The sequence below is a fragment of the Rattus norvegicus genome, chromosome 13 (assembly GCF_036323735.1).
Source record: "Rattus norvegicus strain BN/NHsdMcwi chromosome 13, GRCr8, whole genome shotgun sequence".
In the NCBI taxonomy this organism is placed as follows: Eukaryota; Metazoa; Chordata; class Mammalia; order Rodentia; family Muridae; genus Rattus; species Rattus norvegicus.
This window is the reverse complement of record NC_086031.1, coordinates 77118781-77138131: the sequence shown is the minus strand read 5'-3', so window position 1 is coordinate 77138131 and position 19351 is coordinate 77118781. Positions and strand designations below refer to the sequence as shown.

At 40.9% G+C, this 19351-nt stretch overlaps 1 protein-coding gene and 2 non-coding genes across 13 annotated transcripts in view; 2 read left to right on the top strand and 1 right to left on the bottom strand.

Annotated features, from left to right (window-relative positions):
* Dnm3 (dynamin 3) overlaps positions 1-19351 on the top strand; it is a 478966-nt gene that overhangs the window by 233215 nt on the left and 226400 nt on the right. For 10 of the 11 annotated variants that reach the window (XM_063272014.1, XM_063272015.1, XM_006250141.5 and 7 more), the window contains one exon: positions 7510-7623. In XM_063272014.1, coding sequence (XP_063128084.1) covers positions 7510-7623 — 114 coding nt within the window. Of the gene's footprint in view, positions 1-7509; positions 7625-19351 lie in introns of those variants that run through there. The other variant, XM_039090313.2, reaches the window with a different exon arrangement.
* Positions 16369-16485, top strand: Mir3120 (microRNA 3120). Its single transcript, NR_037396.2, has one exon. It is a non-coding gene; the product is annotated as a microRNA 3120 (primary transcript).
* Positions 16380-16487, bottom strand: Mir214 (microRNA 214). The gene has a single exon (NR_031927.2). It is a non-coding gene; the product is annotated as a microRNA 214 (primary transcript).

Below are 19351 nucleotides of genomic sequence, written 5' to 3'. Positions count from 1 at the left end.
TAGTCTATATCTCGTTTCAAATTATATCCCGCCAGTTTCTTTACAGGACCCGTCAGAGAATCTTCAATAGTCAAATGACATCATAGATGTGTTAGAAGATATTACATATCACTAATAAAACATCAACTAGTAGTCATGGCCTGGATGTGACTATAAACTCCTTCTTAACTTAGTTCTCCATACTTAAAGCCAAAAGATTAGATCCCGAAAGGAGTTTACAAAACCCACGTATTTGTAGAACAATGAATTAGTGACGTCTGTCAATTCAGCGGGCAGCCTCAGCCACAGGGGCTCTCGTCCAGGTGACTTCTTCTCTTTAGCAGCCGTACACTTAATGGATCCACAGCAAACTTGTTTTTCCTCAGCATTTGACATTGAAATATTCCCCTGCTTCTCATTAAATTATTCAACTTCCCATCACTATAATGAAATGCTGAAAGCAGTAAATTATCACAAGAAAAATGCTAATTAGCTGATAGTTCTATTCTGATAGTTCTATTCCGAGACTAAGTAGCCTTACAGCATTGGGCTCCTGGTGATGGCAGTGTTTCATAATGGAATGAACTATATTAAGAATGCTGATCTAATCCCTCCTACCTAGGCTGAGCCTTAATAGGGATAGACCCTAACATGTATTCTGTGCACCCATGACTATCAGATGTCATTCAGTATCAATGTGGTGAATCCACTTTCACATGTTGCATCCAGATGCCTGTGCATTGGAAAACATTTTTCCCTTATCAGACCTCAGGCACAGCTGCTAGAAACATCTCTGCTGGGCAGGTTCTGAATAAGCTATCTGTTCTGAGGGCACGTATCCTTGCAACAGAAGCTTCTCCCAAACCATCAGAGTTATGGGCTTGACTCACAGCTTGGCTGGATCTGGTTAGCTCCCAGCATCTGGCCAGGTAGGCCCTACAGACTGTGAACTATCCTTATGGTGAGGTACTCATCTGTGGAGAAAGGCCGTTGGGGAGCTTTTGTAATCCACTGAGGCCAAACTATCAAACAGCCAGTGTTCTGCAACCACTTCCCAAGCCATAACAGTAAAAGACAGCTGCATAGCTGGAAAAAGAAAAAGCAAAAGCTTGCATGGTCTTCCATAAGCAAGGCCAAGGTCAAAACTCCTTGTTCACAAATAAAATTTAAGGCCTCAACCACATTGGAACTTCTCCTTGTGTGCTTCTTTTCTTTCTTCCAAACTTTAATTCCTTTTATCATTTAATGTGATGACCAGATGTTGTACTCTGAATGTAGGTCCTTAACACGCAGGGTTTGCCAATCCTGGCAATGCCTACGTTTTGCTGCATGTGAAGATCCCTAGTAGAACTCTCTTAGGGTAGGCTTCCATAAGGGGGAAGGGTGAGGCTGGTCCAGTCTCTTGACTGCTGATCTTGTGGTTGCTTTCAAACTTTCTGCATTTGCCAAAAATAGCTTGGGTGATACTTGTAGTAGTAAATTAAAAAAAGAAGAAGAAATTGTCTCCAGCTAAACAAATGAGAACATGCCCTGTCCTCTCCCAAGGTCCCTGTAGTCTGGTAATGAGGAGGCTGCTTGCTCTTGTATCCTTGGTTACTCATGACAAGATTTGATGCTCAAATACTAAGAAGCATAAGCAGTTACTATGCTGATGGTTTCTTTTTTCTTGCAATCTCAAATGTGAATATGAAAGGATGCTATAGGTCTTCCTATTTCCTTTTCATTCTATTCAAATTCTGTTTATTTTTTCTTCCTTTCCTCCTTAGTGCCCTTTCCTACTATTAATATTCCCTTTGTACACATACCCCCTGTGTTCTGATCTTTTTTGGCTTGTTCTGCTTATTTTCTGAAGCAGGACAAAAAACCTTCACCCCTTGGCCCAGGCTGACCTTGAACTTGTAGATATCTTCTGCCATAGCCTCTGAGGTGCTGAGATGATGGAGACTAAATCAACATACGTGGTTGGTCTGCCCATTTCAACAGGATCTCTTTCTGTGTCAGCACCCTATTTTACCTTGTGTGTTTGTGTGTGTATGTGTGTGACTATATATGTGAGTGTGTGGAGAGAGTGTCTGTGTGTGAGTGTGTGAGTGTATATGAGTGTGTGTGTATATCATATGTGTCTGTGTGTGGATGTGTCTGTGTATGTGAAAGAGTGTGTCAGTGTCTCTGTTGTGTGAGTGTGTGTGTTTGAGTGTGTGTGTGGTGTGTGTGTGTGAGTGTGTGTGTATGTATTAGTGTGTGTATGTCTGAGTGTATATGTGAGTGTGCATGGGTGTATGTATGAGTGTGTGTGTGTCTGTATGTGTCTATGTGTGAATGTGTCTGTGTATATGAGTGTGTCAGTGTGTGTGTGTGTGTGTGTGTGTGTGTGATGCTGGGGATCAAACCCAGGGTGCCTAACAAATGAGGGGCAATTGCCCCTCCACTCACATTTCCACGGTTCTGAGGAACTCATGGTTTTCAAGTAGCTCAATTGACTGTATCCGCCAGACTAAACAATGTTTAGTAAACACTGTTTCAGCCATAACATCAAATGCGTCTGGAAATAGTGGCACATGCTTGAGTGATGAATCCAATAGTGCCGGTAACAGCAGGCAATTAGTTGCTTCACATCATCTTAGAAGTCTAAGCTCTGTTCTTGCCGTCTACGGTATCATTGATCCTTAAGCTTCTTAATTTTGTGAGCCCTCAACACAGCTCCTCGTGTTCCCAAACATCAAATTATTTTTGTTGCTACTTCATGACTGTAATCTTGATACTGTTATGAATCCTAATGTAAGTTTTTTTGAAATAGGGGCTTGCCAAAGGGGTTACAGCTGACAGTACCCCCTCACTGGTTTCTCAAGGTTCCTTATCTTCTGTCTGTGTTGGTTCCCCACACCATCCTGCCAGGGTTATTCTGTGGGCTAGATCCAGTCAGATCTAGTGTCTCATCCCTAGTTAGATATCCACAGAGCCTCTGGGACACAGTAGTACAGCAGTGCTGACTCCCACACAGATCTGTTTCTTTAGGCTCAGCCTTCACCCTGCCCCTACTCAACCACCTCTAGCATGCTCGCTCTCCTGTGACTTAGTGTCACCGCTCCTGAGACCTTCCTTTCAACCTCCCATCCTCCCTTCTTTGCTGTGCTAATGGAGGAAAAGATCAGCCATAACCTTCCTGGACTTAGAGGAGTTTCCTGTAGGAAGGACCACCTGAGCTCTTACCATCCTGCCCTTACTCTTTCTGCCATCTTCCCTGAGGCCAGTAAGGCAGCCCCATTCAAGGTCAGCCCCTCCCCCAGCCCCTCTCCTCCCACCTCCATCTTCCTTGTTCTTTACATCTTTTGGTATCACCAACCCCCTCCTCTCTGATAATTAGTTTCTTTAAAACAGTTGCCTAGATGGAAAGCAAGCAAACCAACAAACCCAAAACAAAACAACACAAAAACCCACCCCTCTGTCCCCTTGCTCCCATGCTGATTTTAACTTCTCTGGGACAATCTCTCTTTAGCCGCTGTGTCCATTTTTATTCTTTGTTCTTTCCATCCCAGGGAGCTCTCCCTCCCCATCCCACGTCCACACTGAAACTGGCATAGCTAAAATCCAAACGCTGGGCATCAATGACTACTCCATACTGAACTTGCTAAGTTTGAGATTCTATTTTTCTTGACATCTAGGACCTTAATACCTCTATTTCTGATGTTGTTTGAAGCCTTTTATGGCCACCTCTTACATGTTGATATTTCCACAGACTTCCACACTGAGCCACTGCTATTAACTATTGTGGATATGTACTGAGGACTTTCAAATCTGTAGGTTCAGCCTAACTTCTTCCCCTTTCTCTAGAGGGTCACCTCTATATGTGTCTCCTAAGGTAACTCAGATTCTACATGGTCTTGAATGAACTCACCAACACTCCCATTTTCTAAAATGCGGATCCCTTCCACTGTTCTTCTGAACTTTACAGTGGTTGGCTCTGAAAGCAGATAGAGGCAAGCATTTTAGAGCCCTTCTAAAACACAACAACCCAATCCCTATACTTTCTAGTAGCCATGTTACACTATTAAACAGAACAGATGCGTTAATTAGAAATAGATTTTATTTAACTTAATTTCTGCACACTGCCATTTCCTTACAATTATTTACATGTTAATCAAATATTTTCAATTCTTTTTAAAGGTTTGAAATCTAGAGTATATTTTGCTATGACACATCTCAATTGAAATTACTCCTTGGAATTTGAACCTTGTCTGTGAGTGATTATTGGCTGCTCACGGCCCCCACCACAAATCTCTCTTCATGCAGCTGTAACCCTGAAAGTCCTGCTCCATTGACGCCCTAGAAATTTCTCCAGCAGATTAACTCCTTTATCACTTTCCACATCCTGACTTTAATTTGCACACTAGTTACTTCTCATTTGGGGGAATGTAATGGCTTATAAGAACTTGTTTTCTCATGGGGTTGGGGATTTAGCTCAGTGGTAGAGCGCTTGCCTAGGAAGCGCAAGGCCCTGGGTTCGGTCCCCAGCTCCGGGAAAAAAAAAAAAAAAAAAGAACCAAGAACTTGTTTTCTCTAGGCCGGGGTGGGACAGGTCTATAAATCCAAGCTGTTTGGGACTGAGGCAGAAGGCTCACAATTTCACGGCCTACTTTACCTTTAAGAGTAAGTTCAAGGCTAGCTTGGACAGTTTAGTGAGACTTGTTTCAAACTAAAAATTAAAAACAAGACCAAGGCCGTGGATTATTAGGGTAGTGTTTGCTCAGCATGTAAAAGCCCTTAAAAGGTGAACAAAGAAACCAAACAGGCCTTGTCTGTTCCAGGGAGCATGCTAGACCCACCAGAAGGCAGGATAGAGTGGAACATCCACTTATATCTAGAGAATAAGAAAACACCCCTGAGTCATTAACATTTACTACCTACATTGAAGCCACCATCCTTGAACTGGGTATCTAAGAGGTCAGCAATAAAACTATCAATATTAAGAAGTTGAAACGTATCTCACACAATGTTTTCAAGACATCTAACAATATTTTTCATTGCCATATCATGGTTTGAAATGTATTTCTAAGTAGTTTTGCTATAATTCATACAATCTATTAATACAATAGTGGTTTACATACTTTTAAAAAATATCTCCTTTATTTACTCATGAGCAGAGACCAGAGGACAAATCAAATATACCAGTCATGTCTGGAAGCAAGAACCCAAGAATTTAGAAATGAGAATATACACCTAGAATTACTTCTGGCATTTGCATAAAAGTGAAATAGTAAAATCTAGCATCTTGCTTTAGTTTCAGCCCACCTCCATTTCTAGATTCCACTATTTCTTCTTTCTTTTTTAATGGATTTCAGAGAGAGAGAGAGAGCATATGAGAGCCCTGCTATATTTATACATATTAATATACATATACACATATACACATACACACATACACATATATACATATACACATATACACATACACACATACACATATATACATATATACATATACACATATACACATACACACATACACATATATACATATACACATATACACATACACACATACACATATATACATATATACATATGCACATATATACATACACATATACACATATATATATATACACATATATACATATACACATATATACATATATACACACATGCACACATGCAGACATTCAGTCTTCTATAGAAAACAAACCAACAAACTAGGTGACCCGATTTCTGAATCACCTTCTAGCTCCCTCCAGGGACTGCCTTTCCTGCTAAACTACAAGATTCCTAACAGCATAATGGAACCCCCGAGCCACTTTCATCTTAAACAAACAAAAAGATCCTTTTAAAAAACTTTATGGGATGAAATTCATGGCCCAGCTTGTTGGAGCCAGCCTGCTCTACTAATAGGTAAAGTAGTAATTTGTTATTGTAGACCCGGAAGAGCTCTTCTGTATCCAAAGACACTGCATAAAATGAAATGACTGGAGTGCTTTCCACTGATAAATGTTGGGTCCTGATAGGATGACACAGTATTGGGGTAAAAATCTTTTAACCTGTTTTACTGAAACCTCCCCGTGACCATTTCCTCTAAGGAAGACAGAATTTTAAATGTATGCATTGTGTGGATGCATTCAACAGTCTTCAATCAGAAGTAGGAGTGAGGGTCTCCTCAGAAATAATCAAAATGCAGATCCCTTAGCCTCATGGGTATGTGTTCTTACTTACCCAGAGAACACCTTGTCTCGGACTCTGCGGTGTTTTTTTAGAAAGCATTTGAATGACTCCTGTGCGTCTGGTAGGAACTGTACTTTGAGGGTCATTCTCTTCTTTCTGTGGTAGAGTATAAGAAGGAGGAGCTGAAACCCACCTTGGTCAGGGTTAGGAGGGCTGCTGTCAGGGGATGGTAAAGCCAACAAGGCTGTGAGGAAGGAGACGCACAGCAGAGATGCTGGGACAGGCATCACGTGCTGCCTGAACTGCAAATGTTCAGGGAATTTGGGAAAATCAGCAGTGAGAATGTTGCTGTATTTCATATTTTCCCCATGGTATTTCTTAAGCTTCAAAGTTAAATTTAATAGAAATATAAAATCTTATTATTAGCGTATTCTAATCTACCTTCAGGAACCAGTAATCATTCAACAAATAATTAAAAACCATTTTAGGGGTGTCTAGGACAGCAACCGTTTTTGAAATAGGACACATTTTCAACTTTAGGATCATGTAAAATACCATATAGAATTGCATTTCTGGTTCAGAGACGATAAAACCATCTAGCACAGAGGATATGGGAAAGTATTCCATGTGTGGAGTAAGTTAACTTAATAACCACTGTGGAGAAAAATGCATCTTTCCTTAAATGCCTCCTTTCAGTTCTGTCAAATTCGTCGCCCAGTTGTTAACATTTCAGAATTTGAAAATCATTGGATGACCTTTCTAAGATGCTTCAGACTTTATGGCACGTAACACCCACAAGGCGGTAGATAAATCAAGACCATTCAGGGGCCCCAGACTTTTCCTTTTAGCTCATTATTTCAGATTTGTTCCCCAATCAGCCTTAGTCAGGATCGTTAACAAGGATCTAATTGGTTGGCTTGAGTTTCTGGGTTTTGCCATTTGTTGACCAGTGTCTGCTACCAGTTTTAATGAGCTTCAGGCAAGGCAGACAAGTGGACCAGTAGCCTGGAAGGATGAAGTAGGGGGAATGGAGAGTCTATTGAATCAATCAACAAAATATGTTTTAATTGTAGGAGCACTGCAGCAAACAGGCTAGTACAAGTCTGTCAGGCTGCCCCATCCCGTTCTTGTCTATTTCAGTCAACTCTGCTTCTGCCAGCCATATGACTCCAAGATTTTTGTTTTGTTCACGGATGGATAAGACCTCCCTCTAGCCATCTAAAACTTTGGAAGATGCTCTTTCTCAGACGGCTCAGTGGAAGCTGAGTGTGTGGAGGGCGGGCGAGGCTGTCGTGCACGGTTCCTATCTCGCCTTTACTTCTTCTGCTCTTCATTTGCTTACACTCAATGCTTCTGCTGATGTCTGCTTCTTTGCAGGTGATTCGGAAGGGCTGGCTGACCGTCAGCAACATTGGCATCATGAAAGGAGGCTCGAAGGGCTACTGGTTTGTCCTCACGGCAGAAAGCTTGTCCTGGTATAAAGACGATGAGGTAAGCCACGGAGAACGACGGTCCCCCAAAGTGTTTCTAAAGTGAAATTAACAGATACTGTTGGGATGCTCGGTTCCAGACACCGGTGAGGTCTGTCTGTAAATACTGCTTTAAAGAAGCCCCCACTTTCCTTTCTTCTGACAGGTCTTTAGTTTTACAACATTCCCACTGAACTTCCTTTCCTGCTTATTTCCTATGTATAGTCCTAGTTCGCTGGCCGAAAGAAATGAATTTATGGGTCAGGAGTTGGAAACTTTCTTCCTTATATTAATAATCAAGTCACTGGTACAATTTAATGAAAGCAGTTTTTATTAAATAATGTGTTGAAAAGACATAAGGTAATAGGGAAACTGCTCTGAGTAAGGCATTGTGGAGTCGTCGCTATGGTATCCAACTCAAACGAAAGGCTAGAAGTATCGTGAGATTTCTGTTAGTCTTCATGTTAGTCTTAGGTCATTGTACACATTTTCTTCTTTGAGAATTTGATATCTCTGTAAAAACATAAATGACGATAATAGTGGCGTTTTGGCACCCGTTCAGCATTAATAATGTCATCCCGTGACTTACTGCTTGTTTAAATCTGATAGCAATATAGGCACAAAAAAGTCTATAGAGCCATTAAGGTGTCGTAAAAATCTTAGAGCTAGATTCAGGAGGACATGGGTCGAAATTGAACTATGTCTTGTCAATGTTAATAGCTCTGTTGTAACCAGTGAAGTCATTGTTTTGTTTTGTTTTGTTTTTAATACAATGCACAAGCATTATATAAGAGTACTCTCCGAGAGCAGAACCACGAACAGGTGAGACCACCTCGTCCCTGTTGGCTGTAAAGGACACGTGTTAGAGTTTAAAATCCTCCATTCTTTAGTTTGACTGCTTTTGAAAGAATCAGAAGATGCTTTTGTCATTTCTTGGGAGAAAAGCTTCATAGCTCAGGCTTCTTTCCATTGCTCCATGTCGTCTGTCTAACAGTACACTGGGAAATATTGGACAGCAGCTTGATTCCCGTGACAGATTCTGTGATATGGAAACACAATCTTCATAGAAATGTTAGAGCAGAATCTGCCATTCAAGGTGTAATTTTCAGATTTTCATGTCACCAGCCTCAGTGAAAAGTACTATTCGGCATTCTGGTGGTTTGAACTAGAATGGCCCCCGTAGGCTCATCTCGTTTGAATCCTTAGTCACTAAAGAGTAGTACTATTTGAAAGGATTAGAGGAATTGGAAGGTGTGCCCTAGCTGAAGTAGTTGTACCCTCATTGGAGGAAATGCATCACTGGGGGTAGGCTTTGAGGTTTCAAAAGCCCGTGTCAGCCTCAGCCTCAGGCTCTCTCTTTCCCAGCAAACCAATCAGAATGAAGCTCTCAGCTGTTGCTGCAGTGCCAGGCTGCATCCTGCCATGCCCTGTGCCATGGTGATAATATACTAAACCTCTGAAACTGTAAGCAAAGCCCCAACTGGACCCCAACTGGATGCTTTCTTTTCTAAGACTTGCCTTGGTCCAACCCAAGGATGGTGACCATCTCCAAGGAGTTGCTGTTAGTGGGGCAGAACCCTCTCCAGCATCCTTCATTCTTGGCCCACTACCCCTCGGCAACCGCCACTGTCCTTCCCTACCCTCTCACTGGTTTCCCAGGCCAGAGCTGTCGGCCTCTGTCGATCATTTCTGAGTGTGCAGTCAGGGCTAAGGAGAGGGGACGGCACTGGTCCTTGCTCTTTGGGAGAGAGTAAGCAAGTGACAGTGTCTGCTGGGAGCTGGAGTAGGAAGGAGGGTAAGAGACACAGGACACATGAGGAGTGTGGGTCTGAGCTCACACTGCGGATCTCTGGAGTCTGCATGGCACTCATTTGGGAGCATCACTGTGGGAAATGATGCTTGGGTTTTAAAGGGACTTGCCACCATGGCTCAACTGCAGGTTGACTGAAGGTGACTCTATTGACAACCTTTTAAAAATTCCCCCAAATATACAATATTGCTCTGTGGGAAAAAAAAGCTATCATTTTATCCTAGCTTGTGGAGCTAATCTTTTGGTGAGTGGAGTGCTTAGACTGACCTTATACATACATCAGCGTTAACATGCGATCAAAGCCTGATTCAGAAATAATAATAATAATATTGTGGACTCATTAATTTGTTAATGATAACTTAAATTTACATTTTCATAGAGGTCTCTGTATTATGATTTTTTTGTCACTATCTTGCTTTCTTTTGTAATTAGGCAGTTACATGGTTTCACTGTCACCTAAATGACTGATCAATAAATATAGATTATGTCCTATGAAAAATACATGGTTTTATTTAACTTTTGATAGTTCTTGAGGGTGGGGTAAAGATAAATGACTTACTAAATATACCCATGATTAAGAAACAAGTTCCAGGTCGTTTTCCAGGATGATATTGATGGAACACAAAGTTGTGTAGAGCTGGTGCTGTGAATGGACATGGGCTGGGGGTGTGGGTTGGTTGTGGCTGCCTGAACTGAGTCAAGTCACCCCACTCTTGGGGGCCTTAGTCTTTTCACTGAGCTATGGAGACCATTGCTGGCCCAACCACTTCACAGGGATTTCACGATTTCCCAGAAAGCTTTCCTAAACCATGTGCGAGCCAGGAGGCTCATTACCACACTAGTGTGCTTATTCCTACTATTGAAAAGTAACAGCACAGTCACCCTGAGTAGGCAATGTTAATTTTTGACTAACATGTCTCCTGATACCCAGTTCACTTTGGTTATTTCATGTTATGATATTCAGTATATGGGATCTGGGTTTTCCTAATGAAGAATGACAAGGCTCAGGTAACAAAAGGGAACTCATATCTGTTTGTTCAGGTAGGTTTCGCACATTGTCTTTCTCTTCTAGCATATGGGTTCTTCTATGTCGTAAGCAAGAATTAGGAATGATGTTATCAAACTGACTCCTTTCCAAGCTGTAACAGCAAGTCCATGATCATCGGAGGGATGAGTATGACTGGAGAAGCATTGTTTTCTATTTTCTTCTTGCTCAGAACAGATACACACACCGTGCTCTTAAGTTTCACTGGATCCATAAATGACCACCCCCCAAACAGACACATACACACAAAGGATCTGTAACCCATACTTTAACTGTTCAGTACAGCAACAGTCCACATATGCCACAGATACATGACTTTAACAGAAAGGTTTTTTGCCTGTGTTCCAAGTAACACAATGTCACCGTATTATCTTCATAGAGTTAGTCTAATGCAGTATGTTACAGCTGACAGAGGTTATCCACATAGTATCTTAGCCTCTCGTGTATTCCAAGTCTAGAGCTTGTGCAATGTAAAAGGTCATGGTTCATCTTTCAGAGTACAACAATTTTCTAAGTCATTCCTAGGAATTTTCTCAGGTCTTTCAACTTCTAGATCATGCAGCAGAACCCCAGACCTGGAATTTCCTATGTGAATGGCCACAAACATACTTTTTTTCTCCATCTTTATTAACTTGAGTATTTCTTATTTACATTTCAATTGTTATTCCCTTTCCTGGTTTCCGGGCCAACATCCCCCAACCCCTCCCCCTCCCTCTCTATTTGAGTGCTCCCCTCCCCATCCTCCCCCCATTACCGCCCTCCCCCCAACAATCACATTCACTGGGGGTTCAGTCTTGGCAGGACCAAGGGCCTCCCCTTCCACTGGTGCTCTTACTAGGCTATTCATTGCTACCTATGCAGTTGGAGCCCAGGGTCAGTCCATGTATAGTCTTTGTGTAGTGGCCTAGTCCCTGGAAGCTCTGGTTGCTTGGCATTGTTGTTCATATGGGGTCTCGAGCCCCTTCAAGCTCTTTCAGTCCTTTCTCTGATTCCTTCAATGGGGGTCTTGTTCTCAGTTCAGTGGTTTGCTGCTGGCATTCGCTTCTGTATTTGCTGTATTCTGGCTGTGTCTCTCAGGAGAGATCTACATCTGGTTCCTGACAGCCTGCACTTCTTTGCTTCATCCATCTTGTCTAGTTTGGTGGCTGTAAATGTATGGGCCACATGTGGGGCAGGCTCTGAATGGGTGTTCCTTCTGCCTCTACAAACATACTTTTTAATTGGTTGCATAGACCTAGTTATGGCGGGGGCGCTTAGAGCTTGGGATCTGAGATGATGGGCACACAACTCTTTGACTTCTATCAAAACCATAATGTAAGGGTGCTTATAGCACCTGTCTTTGCTGAGTTCTCATAGGAGAAATACAGCAACTCTAACACTGTCATGTAGAATATCCTACTCTCCTCTCTATAGCAGTTATGCCAGTGTGCACCCTACTTGGTATGCTTTTGGCAGCCTTAGCCTCTTTGGGCCCATCCCCAGAACAGCACACTGGCTTTTGCCTTTCTCTTTACCTTGCTGTTTAACCCTTTAAAGGTGTCCATCTGGAATAACCCATTTGAAATTCCTCTTTGTATGTATTATAAGTGAGAGCACATATATTCTCTATATTGTGACTCTGTGTATTGTACAGTCATATGTCAACATGAGTCCAGCCATAACGGTCAAAATGTTTGACCAAAACGAATGCCAAACGGCTTTAGAAAAGAAGACATTCCCAAGTTAGTTGTGGCAATGGTAAATGGCACTTCTTGTTGTCATACCACCTGCCAGGCCTGCTCTCCCTTTCAGGATTCTCCTGGTGATCGTTCTCATCATTACGGTACCATTTGTATATTTGCAACGTCCCAGGCATTGAGTTACGTGAGTGATTTTTGTCTAGAGACCTAAGAGACACGGGACTGAGCCAGCTGTGACATGTAAGTGTCATGTCCTCCAGCACCTGAACATTTCCAAACACATATGTTTTGCAGCCTTGTGATATGTGGGGCACTGCTGTGGTCATGCAGGATGAAATGATTAAAAAGAGCCCATGCCTTTTGAGGGGATAGACTGATTAAAGAGCTCATAACAACTAACCACAAAGCTTGCCCGGTGCTGATTATAGTCCGTGAAAAGTCAAGTCAGTGAGGTGTGTGACATAAACAGTATCTGAGGTGAGGGGATCACGGGAATCACGGGAGCAGAAGCTTTGAGTGATCAGAAAAGGCTATACTAGTGTCCTGGGGCAGAATTGAACTGGAGTAACTGGGACAAAATGAAAAGTGACTCTGGAGATGAAGGGTTCCAACTGCCAAGGTAAGAGAAGCCTTGGAAATTTTTCCTAACTGGGAGTCACATGATCAGACTCACTCAGTCTGTCTGTCTGTCTATCTATCTATCTATCTATCTATCTATCTATCTATCTATCTATCTATCCATTTTTCTATCTATCTATCTATCTATCTATCTATCTATCCATCCATCCATCCATCCATCATCTATCTATCTATCTATCTATCTATCTATCTATCTATCTATCTATCTATCTATCTACTTACCTACCTAACTATCTGAGAATTGATTGGAAGAGGACAAAACTGGAGGGTGGGTTAGAAGTTGTTACCATGGCTACATGAGAGGCCATGGCATCTAGGCTGGCCTGAGCTGACAATGAGAATCAGTAGACACGATGTAAGAGACGCTTTGGAAGACGGAAGCTGATAGGGCAACTTGGTTCACGAGGACAGTAAGCACCCAGGGGCTATTGTAATGTTCACTTTCTGCCACCAGTAATTCCAACAATGAAAAAAAAAAAACCAGAGCAAATATTGATGGATGAACATCTGAGATAGTGTGAGTGACTAGCTAAGCTACAGTAGAATTTCATCATGTGATAGATAGCATTAGCAAGCACCAAAGGTGAATTATTGAATTATAGACTTTTGTTTATTTTTATCACTGGTTAGTGGGTTTGGGTCTCCTGAGACCACACATGGCTTCCTGGACTAGAGACCATTTGAGCAAAAGCTAAATTCTTGGGAATTTAGTCGAGATAAAAGAATAAAACAAAAACTTACTTTAAAAAATTAGTTCTGATAATTTTATACTAATATTCTAATGGCAAACTCTCTTGACAATGTTTCTAAGGTATATATTTTGAGAGAAAGGAATACTTTGATTCAAGGGAAGAGGCTTTTATTTTCCCCAAGAAATAGGCAAATAGATGCACATCTAAATGTGCGAATTTTCCCAGAGTTTAATTAACCAAAGAGAAGCAACTGCTCATTCATATACAGTGAAGCTGGTTGCCAATTCTTACTCTACATCTGCGGCCTAGTCTAAAGATTGAAATAGTAACAGAAACCAGAGTCAGGGAAACAGCGTTTCCAGCAGAACTGTACTAACCCTGCCCAACCGAAGAAAATCAAAATCTGCATTGAAACAGTACATTCTTTGGACTCTTAAGAAATTACAGGCCTCATTTTTGTGGGCTGAAATGCTTGGCTAGCTTTGTAGGAGATTATATCATTCTCCTATAGGGATGCTTACTTAGCATGGCTTTTACTGTGCAGCTCTAACAGATGACGAATGTAACTTTGAAAATAGGAAGGACAGTGACAGCCACAGGCCTGGATGTGCAGAACAAGGAGACCAAAGTCACAGGGATGCATAGCCCAGGGATGCTGAACTCCTCGACTCCTCATGTGACACTTTGTACACTGTGCCCAGCTCTGACAGGAGGAGAGGACTCCTGTGATGGAGGAGGTCGCCCAGACCACTGAACCCTGCACAGCCCTTGTTAAAATCTTTCACTCAGCACAAATTTGCCCATTTTCATTTTTTAAGTCCAAATAAACATCCAATAGCAACTTATACAACTGAAAGGTCTTCGTCTTCATAGTTGTATTTTTTTTTCACTCATACACAAAGTAACTTTACATTGTGCTTTTTAGTATGAGGTGGATTATTTCCACATCCTGGCATTCTTCAAAGATTTATGATTTAGGAAATAAAATAAGTGTTATTTAATAATCTGAAATGACCAGTGCTATTTCAAAGTTATTTAAAGCACCCTTTAACTACAAACCGACTACTACTGTTTATTGTTTCCAAAAATCTAGCGCTGAAAAGTCCTCATTCTTTATATTACCCTTTTCCAGAAGAATAAAAACTCAAATGTGCCTTATTTTATGAATTTAAAGTACATATAAAACACTCAAGACTTTTGAAAGCAGAGTCAGAAATGTTTTAAGGGTGATTTTTTTTTAATGATTTATGGAAAACCACTTGATACATCATGCTGGATGTCTTTGTTAACCCCCAGTTCCTTCATGTTCTGACTGGGACACTGTGTCACCCTGAGCCGGGTGCGTTCCTGTACCAGAAAGGTACAAAGAATAACTGCTCACAGGAACTCTAGTAGCCTCTGCTGCAGTTCGGGTAAAGCATTTAAAGTTGGGTGGGACTATGCAAATAGCCTCATGGGCAGTTCATTCTTCCTGTTTATACTTCATGGCTTGTGAAGTATCAGTCAACATTCTATTGGGTGGTCATGGGAGATCCTCTAAGGCAAAAAGCCCTGTAATTCTTCATGAGTTTTGTAGAGGAGAAACAGATTTTTTTTTAAATGCAGGATATAGTGTCTGTGAGTCCAGACTATTTACATGCAAGACTTTTCACTTTATTCATATTTCCATGACACAGTTTTGCCTAGGACTCGGGCCTATTTTTCCCTCTTAAAGAAAGTGTAGTGTCAGATTCATCACAAATGCCGTAAAACTCAGAGAATCTGGAAACTGTGGGCTCTTACTTAGCCTTATGATTAAAGCTTGCATTTTAAAAATGAAATGGCTGTGGGAAAGACCGTTTGCTTGAGATTGTTATTCCAACCTTGACAAAATAGTTTGGGGTAGCCTCAGATTGTAATTTTAAAGTTTTATTAGAATATAAGAAAAAGTTAGATTTGAAACATTGAAAGGTAAAACATGTTAATAAACCAGGTCAAACTAGGACAGTTTCCTAAATTTACCCATCTCTGTATGTTATCCTTATTTATTCTATTAAAATGCTCAGACACAAAGCTAGCCCTGATCACTTCTCCAGTTCATATCAGTACACAAACTTTGATATTTCCTCAAAATTCAGGGCAGAATCCGTCATGCAGGTCTACCTCTGCCCTTTTGAAAATCTTGGATTGAGAGTTTATGGGACTGGAGGCACGGATCCCAAGTGAGCGAATCAGTTTTCTGTCCCTAAGGCTGCACTAGCAAAGCTTCCTTAGTTAAACAGCAGCGTGGTGGCCAATCCGTGTGTGTCGTAGCACCCGGAGATATTGATGGTTCAATACTCTCGTTTATCCCGAGAAACAGCTATTTGAACATGAGTGAAAAATCTGTTGGAAATATTTCGAAATATCTTTTACCCAGCCCAGATTGGCAGTTTGTTAACGTGAAATACTTGATCCCTCAGAATACATTGTTACTTTGTCACTCTGTCCCCTCCCTCCATACTCTCCTTCCCCCTTCCCCCACTTACAGTACATAAAAACCATCATTTATAGACGAGACCCAGCAGAGTAATTTCTTCTTTGACAAACATCCAACTGAAGCTCAATGGTTTTGTTGGGTTGATTTTCATGTCAGTGTCAGGAGGCAGCAAAGGTGTGTACAATGAATGGTCAGTGTGTGGTAGAGGAAAAGAGGACCACGTCAGACACAGGCACATTTTCAGAAACTGGCTTTATTAGGTTTCATAGGCACCACTCCCTTTACTTGGGGGGTAGGTTTTAATATACGAATCAAAATAGAAGGATTACATACGAGTTTATTTTAATAAGCCGACAGAAAAGCCCCAGGCCCCCAAACCCCTCACTGTGGTTGTAGCTCTTGGTGTAGATGCTATGGTGTGAGGGCAGCTTTCTTTCAATGGCTGGTTGTCATTCAGGCTGGGTTGTCATGTGACTGCCTGTCTGTGCCTGCTGTACAGGTGAGCGGATGTTCTGCACAGCAAGTGTAGACAGGCAGACACATGACAACTCTGTCCAGCCAGGCCCTTGGCTCCTTCGTGTTTCCTTTGCTCATGGACAGATACAATCAGCCTGTTTTCCAGATTTGGTGATTGGGGGGGGGGGATAAAGGGAAAGGAGAAAAACACACAATAGAATTAAACATTAAAACATTATGGAACTAAAAAGAAGTTAGACGTTTGACTTTATTCAGGAAGTACACTCATACACGTGATCAGAATGTTGCTAACAAGGATGGTTGTCAAAAACAGAAAATTCACACGATTTTAAGGAAAAAAAAACAGCATAATTTTTTTTAAAAATCCAACTCCTATCGTTACTGGCCCTCATGTGACTCAGAGTTCAGAGTAATTGAACCAGATGTTGTTCCTCTTCACAAGATCTCTGCATCTCTTAATCGTGAAGTTAAAGTCTACGTTCACACGTGTTTCTCATAGTAGGTAAATACCACGGCTTTGCCCATGAAAAAGCATATTGTCATTGACATGGTAACAGCAGCCATTCTCAAATCATTAGCAAGCCTAAAGTGTCTGGCAATCCTGCCAACAGACCTTTGGAGATAAATATATATCTCTAAGCAACAGAAATGTATTTAAATTTTTATTTCCCTTTTATAGTATACATATGAAAACCAAACAGTTTATGAGCTTACATTCCCCTTGATTAACAAGCAGGGCAAGGCATCAAAGGCATGATCTAGAACTCTGTGCCCCACACTAGTGCTCTGAATGTGTTGTTGATGGTGTTAATACAATATCACTATAGAGTTGGACATTCAACACAGAGAAGGAACGTTCACTTCATACCCCAAGTGAAAATCTGAATCAAAGGTGTTAAGCACACATATGTAGACTGCAATCACATCGAGTCAGGAATTCTGGCTACTTTAATACACTTGGTCAATTCTCATATGCAGAGTTATTTAACAACTTCCCTGTCATTTTCAACACAAACCAGCCAAAGAGTTGAAAGTCTAAAAAGTGGAATTTCTTTAAAAACAAAACACATCGTTATCCAAGAGTGTATACTAGAGATTAACTTTAAAGAAAACAAAAACTTTATTATTTACCTTTAATTGGAAAAATCTAAAAAGAAAAGAATAGCAGATAGAAGTTTTATGGACAATAAAATCTTTTTTGAGAATAAGAAACAGAACAGTTCACTGCACATCTTTGTGCAGTGCCTAGGGATGGTGTCCTTTTAACAGAGTTGATGAGTGCAATTATATCTGGACTTAATTTGAGTTCAAGAAAATTAATGTGTGCTTCTGTCCAACAATTCAGAGCACAAGAGCTTGGCTGCTCTTCAAGTGGTTACAAAGTCAAGTATACAAAAATGGAATACCTTGAGATACTATGTGGCTTGTTGTTTCCCTCAGCACAACAGAAAACCATAATAGAATGATTCATTTACAAAGACTATATTATCGGCAATTAAAAGCTACTATAACTCCGTATTGCTTTCCCCTCTCCCATAAGTAATTTGATCCAGTTTACACTGCTCAATTAAAGGAACAGTACAGCCTGAAAAAATACAAAGAAATGTGAGTCCATGTGTTATCCTTCAGCGTGAAGCAGTTTTATTTATACCATGCTATCCAAAATGTTTGATGGTTTCTCTGCAGAGAAAAATAAATCAAAATAAGATGAAGGGGGATAATTATTTTATTCGTTTCATTTTTTGATAGATTAAAAAATGTTTATAGTAAATAGGTGGCACAATCATAATTTATAACTGTTTAAACTTGCTCCAAACATGTTAAAGAATCAGAAAGACTTCCCCCGCCCTGCGTCCCAAGCCATACTTACTTGATTACTACTTAAACGTCTTGCTCTAAAATATAAAAACACTACTGTGTAGTTGTCTTAGCCTGTGAAGCTTTATTTGTTGATGGTGCCGTGTCTCAAGACAGACATGTAAGAAAAGAATCATCTTCTAAATCTCTAGCAGGCAAATCAAACCTGTAATAAACTGTCTGTCACAATAAGTCAGAAGATACAAAATAAAGCCTTGATTCTTTCCCTTAACTTACAGCTGATTATAAAAAAATAGAAAACTTAGTATAAAAAATAGAAAACTTAGTATTAAGTCCTCTGAAAAGAGGCTAAATATTTACATTTACATCATCTGCAGGACACCAAAGTAAAAAACAGATTTGGAAAGTCTCAGTCTTCCCTTGCCTGGCCTCCCAGTTATTTTAAGCTGGGATCTCTATATGATGGTTTCATAGTTACTATTTGGACATCATGGTAGTGGGTGGGTTATTGTCCTGAGATAAGTGAAAAGGTTGCTTTTAAAGAGAGGTCCCCTTACAGACTCACTGGGAATGCCAGCTTCCTTTAGTGATAATAGATGTTTGTGGACGAGCAACTTTTTAAACTTCTTGAACAACTTGTAGTTTCCTTTTCCCATATCAACTGTAGACTCCAACCCGGGTTGGGGAGGGGGAGCATCGCAGTATCTCCTATGCCTAAGCTTTCTCTTTCCCATAGAGTAAAATACTTGGGTGGTCCATAGGCAAAAGGTGGGGGAGATTGTCTTTTAAAAACAAACGCATTCTCCAAGCCAAGGGCTCAATGGCAAGCAGGAAGAAGGGCTAGCATGTTAACTAATTGGACGAGAGAGGGTTCCGTGATACACTTTGTCCCCGTACAAACAAACTTTCTTTGATTTTGAGATCTATGGCTTAAAAAAGAAAAACGTTTTGAGAAGTTAAACAGACTCTGAAGTGATGGCATCGAGGCTGTAGCTCAGAATTTTCTTTCTCTTTGATGGTTGAAAAATTCTTTTGACTTCAGAACCTAGCCTAGCTTATCAGTCATCCTCTTTCTGAAATAAGGAACAAGGATGCGATTTTCACTAGAGTGAAGGTTGGCCAGACCCTGCAA